We start from the raw sequence: 12,380 nt of genomic DNA on the forward strand, positions 1-12,380 counted from the left end.
TTTCATCATAGAATTTGGCTGTGTATATGTGGAAGAAAATACCTCTGCCAGCATGTGTAGCGGTGACTGTCACACAAAGTATTTCCTGAAACACTTAATTGTCCCCAGACGAGTCCTAGAGATCTAACAAGGACAAATGGTATGCTGTCGTCCTTCACAGTACATACTAGATTTAGATTTAGATTAGATTTAATTAGCCCCCGTAAAAAAAATCAATATATCAGTCAATATATTTTCTCTGTGATTTCTTTTTTCCTCAACCTTTCCATCACATCTAAACATATTACAAATTGTATAGAAATAGTAAGGAATTGTGTTCATTTGGCAACATGTTCGGTTGAGTTTGATGCTTTGAACGTAACTTGCTCATCTGAAGCGAGCTGTCTTCTGTAATAGTAGCTAACGTTTCTAGTTGTCGGAGAACTAAATCCCCTCAAGTTCAAAATGTAATAGCACTGGAAATCAACGGTACGCTTTGTTAATCAATATAACCTTTCAGCTAGCCCAACACAATTTTTCATAGAAATGTATGGAGGTAAAAAAATATATATATATCGTATAAATGTATGGAAATTGTTTAGAAAAGTTGCAGTTCATGAAATTCGACTTGTGTGACAGACCACGTTATGTAATATCAAAGTGATCCATTTATTTTTCTTTACCGGAAAGGCAAGAAAGCTAGCTACAACTTTAATAGACACTTCAAAGAAGACTAAGATCTGTCATTTGTAATACAAATAAAAATAAATCATAATGTAATTCAACAAAATAGTAAGGTGGAATAATTGGGGAAAGTGGCCGATAATATGGGGCGTATTTCTTAGCAACAACACTAACCAACTACTGAAAATATAAATTTCCCATTAATGACATGCTAGCTAACATTTGTATGTCACTAATAATCATGAATTTGCATAACTGTGCGTGTTTCACAGATAGACAAAGACAGAGTGAACTTTAATTTATTTATTTAGATAGAATTTAAGTCATATTAGATCAGTGTCTAACACAAGCTATGAGACAGGCATACTTAAGCGCCAACATTGACAAAAAATTACCTTATTTTGATATATTTTGCCCCCATTGTTACTCTAAAAATACATGATGAAAATTTGTTTTGGGGAATATGCCCAGACGCCCCCAAAACGAGGCTTAGCCCCCCATCTATGATTTTCTAGTGATCTCCCTACTCTAAACCTACACAGTACATACTAGATTCAATAATTAAAGCTGTTGCCCTATTCCTTCACAGTACATACTAGATTCAATAATTAAAGCTGTTGGCCTATTCCTTCACAGTACATACTAGATTCAATAATTAAAGCTGTTGGCCTATTCCTTCACAGTACATACTAGATTTAATCATTAAGGCTGTTGCCCTAGTCCTTCATGGTACATACTAGATTTAATCATTAAGGCTGTTGCCCTAGTCCTTCACAATACATACTAAATTAAATAGTTAAAGCTGTTGCTCTTGGCCTTCACAGTACTTTACTTAATAATTAAGGCTGGAGTTTAGTTGCTAAAAAGATTATTGTCAAACAAGTTCGTATGGTGATCAGCCGTTTAATGCTACATCAAACAGAGTTGTTTGCCTCTGTGGGTCCCCAGGATCAGTATTAAGAAACATTGCTTCAACCCAGATGGCATTGCAAGCTGATCTTGATACGACGTTGACCTGAATCTCTTCAACGCAGACATAGGTCATCTGATAAGGCAGAAGCATGTGGGGGGTGTATTGATGGAAGATTAGGGCTGACTAATGTGTTCTGTTTGGCTGAGGCGTCTCTCACTCTCACCCACACACACACTCTAACACATACACATACATACACAGCTGTGGACAGAGCAGTTTGTTGGGCTGTTTTCACAGATGCAGATTAAGCCTGATTAAGCCTAGTCCTGGACTAAATGAAAAAGGTCAAAACCAGGGCCATAAATGGTGATATGTTGGTTGTTGTGTTTTTGTGTATACGTTTATATACAGTTCTGTTCAAATGGGTTTGAATTTTTTAATTGTTAAGTAAAGCACTTTTTTTTTTCAATAAAATAACTGTGAAGAAGTGAAGAAGACATTGTTAATGTTGGAAATGAATATTGTTGCTGGAAATGGTTAATTTATATTGAATATGGTTAGGGTAAGCCTTCTTTTCTCAGAACAAGAAAAGACCTTTAGTTTCAGTAGGAAGTTCTTTGTTTCTGACCATTCTGAGCCAATAATTGAACCCACAAATGCTGGTGCTTCAGATACTCAGTTTTATTGCTTCTTTAATCAGCACAACAGTTTTCAGCAGTGCTAACATAGTCACAAAAGGGTTTTTCTAATGACCAATTAGTCTTTTAAAATGATTAACTTGGGTTAGGAAACACAAGGTGCCATTGGAACACAGGAGTGATGGTTGCTGATAAGGGGCCTCTGTACACCTGTGTAGATAATCCATTGAACATCAGCCGTTTCCAGCTACAATAGTTATTTACAACATTACCAATGTTTAGACTGTGTTTCTGGTCAATTTGATGTTATTTAATGGACAAAAACATTGCTTTTCTTTCAAATACAAGGACATTTCTAAGTGACCCCAAACTTTTGAATGGTAATGTACGTTTTAGGTAATTGTGGTTAAGGTTAAGTTAGGGGTAGGGTCAGGGTTAATTCAGGATAAGGTCAGGTTTAAGATTTATGTAAAGGTACTGTAGGGTAGGGTCGGGGGAAAAGGTTAAGATTAGGAAAGATGGATTTTTGTTTTTTAGGTTGCTACAATAATATAAATACAAGGATGTGTGTGTGTGTGTGTGTCTTCACAAATCAAGATGGTTTTAAATCTGTTAAATTGTGAAATGTCAAAGTACCAAACCGCCAGTTTTGAAATCTGGTGTCATCATGGGATAGAGCTGCCATAGTGTTTTGTTTGCGAGCAGCACAGCTTTGATAACTGGTGTCATCATGGGATAGAGCTGCCATAGTGTTTTGGTTGCGAGCAGCACAGCTTTGAAACCTGATGGAAATAGCAGCAGTTGTCGATATGGCAGCATTCTTCAAATGCAAGCAGGTGGCATCTGTTGGTTGTGTATAAGATAGGCAGCATGTGAACTTCAAAACCTTCACCACATCATGTTTTAATATGGCTGTGAAAAAACTTGAACAAATACAACTAGAATACAGAGGTTGACTGAAGGAAATACATTTCGAACAAATACATATATTTATTGATGCACAGCTGTCATCAGAAAAAAACAGCTTGCCTGTTGATGCGCTGAACCCGGTTAAATGGTGTCCCATGGCAGTATTTAATGGTCCTTCCCTCTAAAACTACAACTACCATAATCCCCAAGAAGTCATGTGGATTGGAACAGAAATGTCCAATTGTGTGGTATTGGTGGGTGTCCAACTTGTGTCTTAACTTTTTAACATGTCTTGTAATGCAAAAGATAACATATTTTGGTTGTTTTTGCTCATTGTAGCCCTTGTCTGTCCCAGTTTCTTTACAGCCCCTCACGGCCTTGACTTTCCCAGTTTCTTTACAGCCCCTCACGGCCTTGACTTTCCCAGTTTCTTTACAGCCCCTCACGACCTTGACTTTCCCAGTTTCTTTACAGCCCCTCACGGCCTTGACTTTCCCAGTTTCTTTACAGCCCCTCACAGCCTTGACTTTCCCAGTTTCTTTACAGCCCCTCACGACCTTGACTTTCCCAGTTTCTTTACAGCCCCTCACAGCCTTGACTTTCCCAGTTTCTTTACAGCCCCTCATGGCCTTGACTTTCTGTTGCTCATATTCCATCAGTTTATACCAATGAACTATTGTACACCACTGACTTGAAGTGTCACCCATGCAGGGTGAGAATTATCCAACTTATACTTCAAATCGTATGCTGAATTGGATTTCATGATTATGATTACTTTTTTCACACATGCTGTCATGGTTCAAGGAAGGCAGGACACGATGTGCAGAGCTAGTAGATGGAAATATCCTTTTAATGTTCTTCACACACAAAAACAACAAAAGGAGTGGCAAACTGAGGCACAACACCAACACCAACAATGTAAAGCAAATAAGGGCAACTTAAATAGGGTCCCCAGTTAGAGGCAACGTGTGGCAGAAATCAAAAACAGCAGCGCAGAGATGAAGCACCTCTGCGGTCAGGCCCTGGCTGTGACCCGAGGCACATAGAGATGCCTAGAAGCACCTCTGCAGTCAGGCCCTGGCTGTGACCCAGAGGCACATAGAGATACCTAGAGGCTGCACTACACTACACTGACCACCCATAGAACCAACGGTAATTTAGGTAAATTATCACTCAATTTCTTCTACTTCACCAACCAAACAATTGCATCACCCGGCACAGCCAGAAGAGGACTGGTCACCCCTCTGAGCCTGGGTCCTCTCTAGGTTTCTTCCTAAAATTTGGCCTTCTTAGGGAGTTTTTCCTAGCCACTGAAATCCAACACTACTGTTGTTTGCTCCTTGGGGTTTAAGGCTGGGTGTCTCTGTAAAGCACTTTGTGACAACTGCTGTTGTAAAAAGGGCTTTATAAATACATTTGATTGATTTGATTGATTGATCCCCAAATTTCATCTCCAGCAGGGATGTCGCTGTTTTAACTATGTAAATAACACAGGGGTGCTGTATATGGGTCACAAGTACCTAAGACATGCAGTGTGTTTGCATACCTTTATTTTTTTATGTTTTGTGAAGTGATCTTGACACTCATGGGCTATAAAAGTAAAAACTTTGACTGGCTTGTGCAGTATAATTCCCAGTGTTAGCCGCCATGCTTTAACAATGTTTTGCCAGCCAGGCTGTCAGAGCAATCATGTGACTGAAAACTCTGAATATGGCCACGCCTACTAATTATTGAGTGCAGGTGTTCAGCCACACCCATTGCTCACAGGTGCATAAAATCCACATTTGCAATACAATGGATCGTAACTTTGGGATGAATTACAACGGTGATTGTGAGCTAGGCCTTCTTGTGAGCTGGGGGTGGTTATTTTGAAATTTTGGAATGGGATGTCCAACAATCTCATGTAGATGTGATGGTCATTTGTCCACATACTTTTGGCCCTATAGTGTATTATTAACTTTTTAAAGCACATCCGACCTCATTGGCTGGGGTGACCCGTGATGTCAGCGGGGGAAATGTGGGGTGGTTTGCACTGTCTCAAACAATGAACTGTATCCCAAATAGACAAGGGGAAAATAATTATTTTTAGGTCTAGGTTTATAGTCATAAAAATAAATGTTTATTCAGCCTCAGCATCCAGTAGCTGTCTGGGCTAGGGATTTTCACCTAATTCTTGGGCCATATTTTCTGACGGTTGGCGATTGCGAATAACTAAATGCTTCCACCTGGCGGTACTTTGCGGTTTTAACTCTTTCACTCTAAAACTACAATTACCATCGCCCCCTTCGTCTCCAAGTAGTCATGCGGATGGAAACAGATCCGCGCATCCGCGGTGGTTCAATCCAAGACGAAGAAAGTTGTGGCAAAGATGCACGAAGAGGTTGGCGGCGAGGAGAGCTCTAACCAGGACCAGGATTCGGTTATTCTCTCCTCCAAGGCCGTGGACGCGCCCGAACCTGGATCACCTAAGGACCCTGCCAAGAAACTATGTGGTTATTTGAATAAACTCGCCAGCAAAGGGCCGATGCGGGGTTTTAAACCTCGCTGGTTTGTTTACGACGAGAGGAAATGTTACTTGTATTACTTCAAGACTCCCCAGGACGCGCTGCCGTTGGGGCACATTGAAATTGGCGATGCCTCATTCAGCTATGATTTGGAGGGCGACGAGGGGCAGTTTGAGATACGCACTGCAGGAAAAGAGTTTATTCTCAAGGTAAACACAGTTTGCATGTTTAAATAGAAGTATTTGAATGTGTTCCTACCCCATTATCATGTACATTTTGACTTTAACTGCATGTCACGATGCATGAATATAACATTTACAAGCTTTGCTGTTAGTTTTGCATAACAATAGTTGTCACTTCATACTCACTTAACTGACAGCACTGCAATCTGTTATGGAAGACACGCCCTTTAGCTAGGGCCTTTCGTTTTAGGAAGTATGGCCTGTATACATTGTGGCAACTAAGTGACTGTGTTGGGGTGACTGTGAAACATAATGTTGTTAAATGATTCCAATGTATCGCATATTACCGAACAGAAGGTATCCCGTTGTATCACGTGGCAACTGGAAAGCACCTCTGAGCCTGTCGCTCTCCCCCTCGCGCCTCATGAATCAGAGGAGGACGAACTTAGTCGCTCTGAATAACAGCATCTGCTCAATGACTGTCGTTAATAATATAATTTGAACGTGGTACATTTTCATTTATTAAGTAAATAGGTTTTCAGACAGACATGAATATCAATTCACTACCACATCAACTTCTCTAACTTGAGTTGAGCCTGAGCCAATCCTTTGAAAATATGTGTGTCTGTGTGTGTGTGTTGTGTAGAGGGCCACCAGTTCCTGACCTTCACCTAAAACCGTCTGTTACCCTAACTCACTCACCTGATCTCACACACACACACACACACACACACACACACACACACACACACACACACACACACAGACACACACACTATGAGTCTATCACCACTGTAGCAAATATTTGTATGGTTAATGGTTACATTGTGAAGTACCAGGATAGCTACAGCTGTAAGACTGACTGAGAACTGAAACTGTGTGTCTGTGGCTGTGACAGAAACTTGTGTGTCTGTGACTGTGAGTTTCTTCCCAACTACAATCCCTTTACTGGACTGTGTTTTTACTGTTTGATTCTCTTATTGGACTGTGTTTCTACTGTTTGATTCTCTTATTGGACTGTGTTTCTACTTTTTGGTTCTCTTATTGAACTATGTTTCTGCGTTTTTATTCTGTTACTGGCCTGTTCATATACTGTTTTATTCTGTTACTGGACTGTGTTTATTCTGTATTACTCTTACTGGACTATTTCTACTGTCTTACTGGGCTGTGTTTCTACTGTTTTATTCTGTTACTGGACTGTGTTTCTACTGTTTTATTCTGTTACTGGACTTTGTTTCAACTGTATTACTCTTAATGGACTGTGTTTCTATTGTGTTACTCTGTTACACGGCTGCTTTTAATCTGGTTTACTCTTACTGGACTGTGTTTCTATTGTTTTATTCTGTTACTGGACTGTTTCTATTGTTTTATTCTTTTACTGAGCTGTGTTTCAATTGTGTTCCTCTGTTACTGAACTGTGTTTCTGTTGTGTTCCTCTGTTACTGAACTGTTTCTCTGTTGTGTTTCTCTGTTACTGAACTGTTTCTCTGTTGTGTTACTCTGTTACTGAACTGTTTCTCAGTTGTGTTACTCTGTTACTGAACTGTTTCTCTGTTGTGTTACTCTGTTACTGAACTATTTCTCTGTTGTGTTACTCTGTTACTGAACTGTGTTTCTGTTGTGTTACTCTATTACTGAACTGTTTCTCTGTTGTGTTACTCTGTTACTGGACTATGTAAAAGTAGAATGTACCCATTATTATGTTACGATGAATGTACAAGAAGTATGTTATGATATTCATTCTCAAATGCTGATTGGTCATTAAATTAATTTGACACCTTAAATACTGTTATTGTAATGCAAAGACCCAGGCGGCATTCCACTGCTGATAGGCCTTGTGTTTGGTGTCCCGTGATGTGACATCAGCGGGAGAACTCCCTCCTGCCCAAACTTATTGGCTGGGGTGTCCCGTGAAGTCAGCGGGGGAACTTCCTCCTGCTCCACCTCATTGGCTGCCTGGTTGTTGACATAGTCCAAGTCCGAAAATGCACATGAATGGTATAGACAAAATTATTTACACCCTAGACTCAATATTTGGTAACCCTGTACTAAACAACATCCTGGATTATAGTTTATGCATTACTAAACATCATCCTGGATTACATTACTATTTATCATTCTGGATTATAGTTTAGTCAGCACTGAATATCATCCTGGAATACAATTAATACAGTTTTAGACATCATCCTGCATCACAGTTAATATAGTATTAAACATCATCCTGGATTACAGTATTTAACACCATCCTGGAATACAGTTAATACAGTACTAAACATCATCCTGGATTACAGTTTATACAGCACTGAACATCATCCTGGATTATGGATTATATTGGACTAAAACATCAGATTGTTAACACATGTCACCAGTTTTGTGGACACAGATTAAGAGTAGTCCTGCGCTAATCAAATAAAGCTTGTAGTAGATTCTTCATTGATCATTTAGAAGAGGACAAGGCTTAATCTGTGACTGCAACCTTTAACTCCTCATAGACCTGAGAGGTCATAACCCTGTTTCGGTCTGTTTTATTTATTACTCTAACCCTAATCATAACGTGTCTCTCTCTCTCTCTCTCTCTCTCTCTCTCTCTCTCTCTCTCTCTCTCTCTCTCTCTCTCTCTCTCTATCTCTCTATCTCTCTCTGTGTGTGTGTGTCTATATATATATGTGTGTGTCTATATATGTGTGTGTGTGTGTGTGTGTCTGTTTCTGACTGTCTGTTTCTGTCTGTGTCTGTGTGTGTGTGTGTGTGTCTGTTTCTGTCTGTGTGTTTGTCTGTCTGTGTGTGTGTGTTTCTGTCTGTGTCTGTGTGTGTGTGTCTGTTTCTGTCTGTGTGTGTGTGTGTGTGTGTTTCTGTCTCTGTGTGTGTGTGTGTGTGTGTGTGTGTCAGGCATCTAATCGTCAGGTGATGCACTACTGGCTCCAGCAGTTGCAGCAGAGGCGTTGGGAGTTCAGTAACAGCAGAGGATCAGGACAGAGAGACAGCTGGCTGTCCCCCACCTTCCTGCCCTCCACCTCTGGCCTGGTGGCTAAGGACCCAGGTACACACACACACACACACACACGGATATGGGCTGGTGTCTTGTTTGTTATAGAATACTTTTTGACTGATGCTGTTAGCAGAAGGTAGGTTGTCTGGAAAGTATTTTCACTTTAAAATGTTTTCTAATTATATATTCTCTTCATTTGTATTACCATTGCCCTCATTTTGCCTGGTAAGTTGACTGAACACATTTTCATTTTCAGTAATGACATTTGAGTGACTAGGAGTTATGGCCTTGTTGGGGACAGAGCTTTTCCCTTTTTCGAAAAAGACCCATTGCACTCTATTACAGCAGTTAAATACTGATGTTTTCATTTTCCAGTTATCACCTGGCTCAGGGTATTTTACTGTTCTAGTTAATCACATGACAAACATGTGATCACCTGACCCCTGGATTGGATTTCCATGACACTACTGTACCACTCCATACCTTTTCCCATAGTCCTTTGCTGTAGTCCATTCACTCCCCCAAGTCTAGCTCTGCATTCTCCTGGGGCTTTGGGCAACATCTGGTATACATTTATAGATCCACTGCCTGCCAGACTTTTGAAAACAACTAACATACATGGGGTCCTCGGTCTGACAAACTTTGAATCACAGACCTGAATTTGTATTGAGGAAATCTTGCAAGTTGAACCTTTGAACCATCAGATACTTTCTGTGACTGAACTTCAATGTCTTTCTGGTTTCACAGAAGATGGGTTGAGCCTTTCTGTATCTAAGATCTCTCTTTTGTTTATTTATGGGGCACTCCTGCAGAAACGTTTGTCTGTATGTTTGTGTGTGTCGGTGTCTCTGTTTGTGTCTGCGTGTTTTTCTGTCTTTCTGTAGGTCTTTGTGTTTGTGTGAGTGCAAAAAAAGGATGATTTGTTAGTAATGTGCACCATCGTTCAGGGGTTTCTCACAAGGCAATCTGATTGATTTGATAATATTTTAATTAACAAGAAATGTGCTTTTCTTTTGAAAACAAAGACATTCCTTAACCTTTGAACCTCTGTGTGTATGGTAGCTTCTGGTACACCCCAGGGTTGGAATAGGGTGCAAAATGAAGCCTTGTGACAGTAATACATTTGGAGCATCAGAGTTGTAGCCTTTTAGAAAGATGAGAAATGTGTTGTTTATTTTAATCTATATGTCTCCTGACAGGAACATCGCTAAAAGACATCAAATGAGTATCAATAACCAATAGCCCTGGCTACACGCTCAGTTATTTCTAGCACAATCTGTATAAAATGGAGGCTTTGCAAGCAAGAAAACAAATATATTATTTTTCTGGATCTCACTAGTTCTTCAATACACTTTCTGAATAATACCATGTTTAGTTGGACTCACAAAGCCCTCAGTCCTTTTCCAATTGTGTGTGAAACAAATCGCTCTGACCTAGAAATCTCTCATCATAAAAAACATCTAATGGTCCCCCAGGGTGAAATGCCCATTTCTGCACTGTGTACTCTGTGTTTCAGATGCCTTTGTGTTTGAGAAGCCCAGTCTCTCTGACAGTGTAGAGAGGGTCCGCAGTGACTTCGCAGTGGAAACGGACACGAATGGACTGGTTGGTGTTCACTCCGCGCAAAGCTCCTCCCACCACCCTGCCAATCCCCGAAACTTCACACTGAAGCTGGGTCATTGGAGCACAGAGATCAAGTAAGCAGCCGAGGATTAGATTCTATGCATTATATGAAGACCTGCAAAAAAGCAGATAATGTAAATTTAACATTGGTTTTAATTCTTTAAAGAAAACCAGTCTTTTATTGTGGAAAGTAAATGTTCAATCCACCTTTACCTACATTTTAGATTTTGTGGACATAACATTTTAACATGCTTGTTAAATTAAACTGTTACCATAGGCTGTTGGAAGGCATGCCAAAACATCTTTTTTTTTTTTTTTTCAGAACAGCATTTAAGCAGAGAAGTTATAATGGCTTTATTGCTTATGAATAGAGCACAGTTCCTCCAAAACAGAATCCACATTATCTTTGGTTCTTTTTTGATATGTTGTAATCTAGGCACTAAAAACTTTCAGGAAAGGTCTTCTATACTGTACCGCCGAAATAATGAAACCATGCCAAGCCCGCCATCAACAAGCCTGGATTGGATTTTTTGGTTGAAAACTAACATCCAATAGAAATTCAATGAGAGTCAGCTGCAACTTTATTTTTAAGTTTCCAGACCTCCAAGAGAGACTAAGATGATAACACAACATTTGGTTTGAAGTCACAGTTTTTATAACAGATCCTGTCTGTGATAAAACAGTAACCAAGCTAGCCAGCGCTTCGGCGTCGCTACGTGTCTAGGATAGTGGCGCAAGACTGAATGATCTCAGAATTTTTTGCCTGGAAGCTAACAAGATGAGTGTGTGGATCACAAATCCAATTTTAGTGCCCCTTTGTTGCCATGGTATAACTGAAACAGGCAAACAATTGCTTTTTGTCTACTTTTCCCAGGGTAGTGAGGCATGGGACGATGATATATTCTGGGTATGCTGTTAATACAAACTAGCTGTCTGTACTTCTAGACAGCTTGCCTGAAGGGGAAATATGTCCAACAGTTGTTTTTTATTTCAAATTGTCTGTTGGTCCATCACCTGATATCATCAATACCTATTTGTTTATATTTCAGTTGTCTCTGAATCATTATCCCAATTTTAGACTGGCAATGCAAAAAGACTGGTTGACAATAAACAAGAGAAACATCATGGGGAAGAAGCTGACTCTAAGAGCATGAGTCAGTGGACAATAACAAAGTATTTGTGGAAAATAACAAACTAAGTTCCCTGTTTGAAATAATAAATTTCCCTAATATCCATTATATTATAATTTACATTCTTCTGCATTTGTTTGGTGGAAACTAATTACTAATAATTACATTTTCCTAGGGTGTGCCCTTCAGTGTCTCTTTGGTTAAAGGTTTTGGACCCAAAATATCTCACTTCTGTCTATTTACTGGGCACTCCTGCAAGAACTTCCAGCATCTCATATCACTTATCAAAATCAAAACTATTATTTAGTAGTATCCATGGTTGGAGGTTTTGCTTGAAGAGAGCTATCCGCCTGGTGGCCATATTTATATAGTTAAAAGGTCCGGGTGTAATAATTAACTTTCTTTTTGTTATGAATCCATATATTTTGAACTCAACATGCTTTCTTTACTGGCATGGAGAATAAATATCAGCCAGTTGGTTCATCAGGGCGAACTAGGCTTGTTGCTCTCATAATATACACTACTCAAAAGAATGAAGGGAACATGTCACAGCATAACACCGTCACGGCATAACACCGTCACGGCATAACACCGTCACGGCATAACACCGTCACGGCATAACACCGTCACGGCATAACACCGTCACGGCATAACACCGTCACAGTATAATCATCACAGTATAACACTGTCACAGTATAAACATCACAGTATAACACCGTCACAGTATAACACCGTCACAGTATAAACATCACAGTATAACACCGTCACAGCATAATCATCACAGTATAACACTGTCACAGTATAAACATCACAGTATAACACCGTCACG

General features: G+C 39.8%; 1 protein-coding gene across 1 annotated transcript in view; it reads left to right on the top strand.

The window, feature by feature from the left end:
* Positions 1 to 5,397: 5,397 nt before the first annotated feature.
* Positions 5,398 to 12,380, top strand: part of tbc1d2b (TBC1 domain family, member 2B) — a 47,801-nt gene continuing 40,818 nt past the window's right edge. The window contains exons 1-3 of the mRNA XM_029114943.2: positions 5,398 to 5,836; positions 8,699 to 8,849; positions 10,315 to 10,495. Of these exons, the coding sequence (XP_028970776.2) occupies positions 5,492 to 5,836; positions 8,699 to 8,849; positions 10,315 to 10,495 (677 nt within the window). The 5' untranslated portion in view covers positions 5,398 to 5,491. The remainder of the gene's footprint in view (positions 5,837 to 8,698; positions 8,850 to 10,314; positions 10,496 to 12,380) is intronic.

Source organism: Esox lucius, chromosome 19 (assembly GCF_011004845.1).
Source record: "Esox lucius isolate fEsoLuc1 chromosome 19, fEsoLuc1.pri, whole genome shotgun sequence".
Lineage (NCBI taxonomy): Eukaryota > Metazoa > Chordata > Actinopteri > Esociformes > Esocidae > Esox > Esox lucius.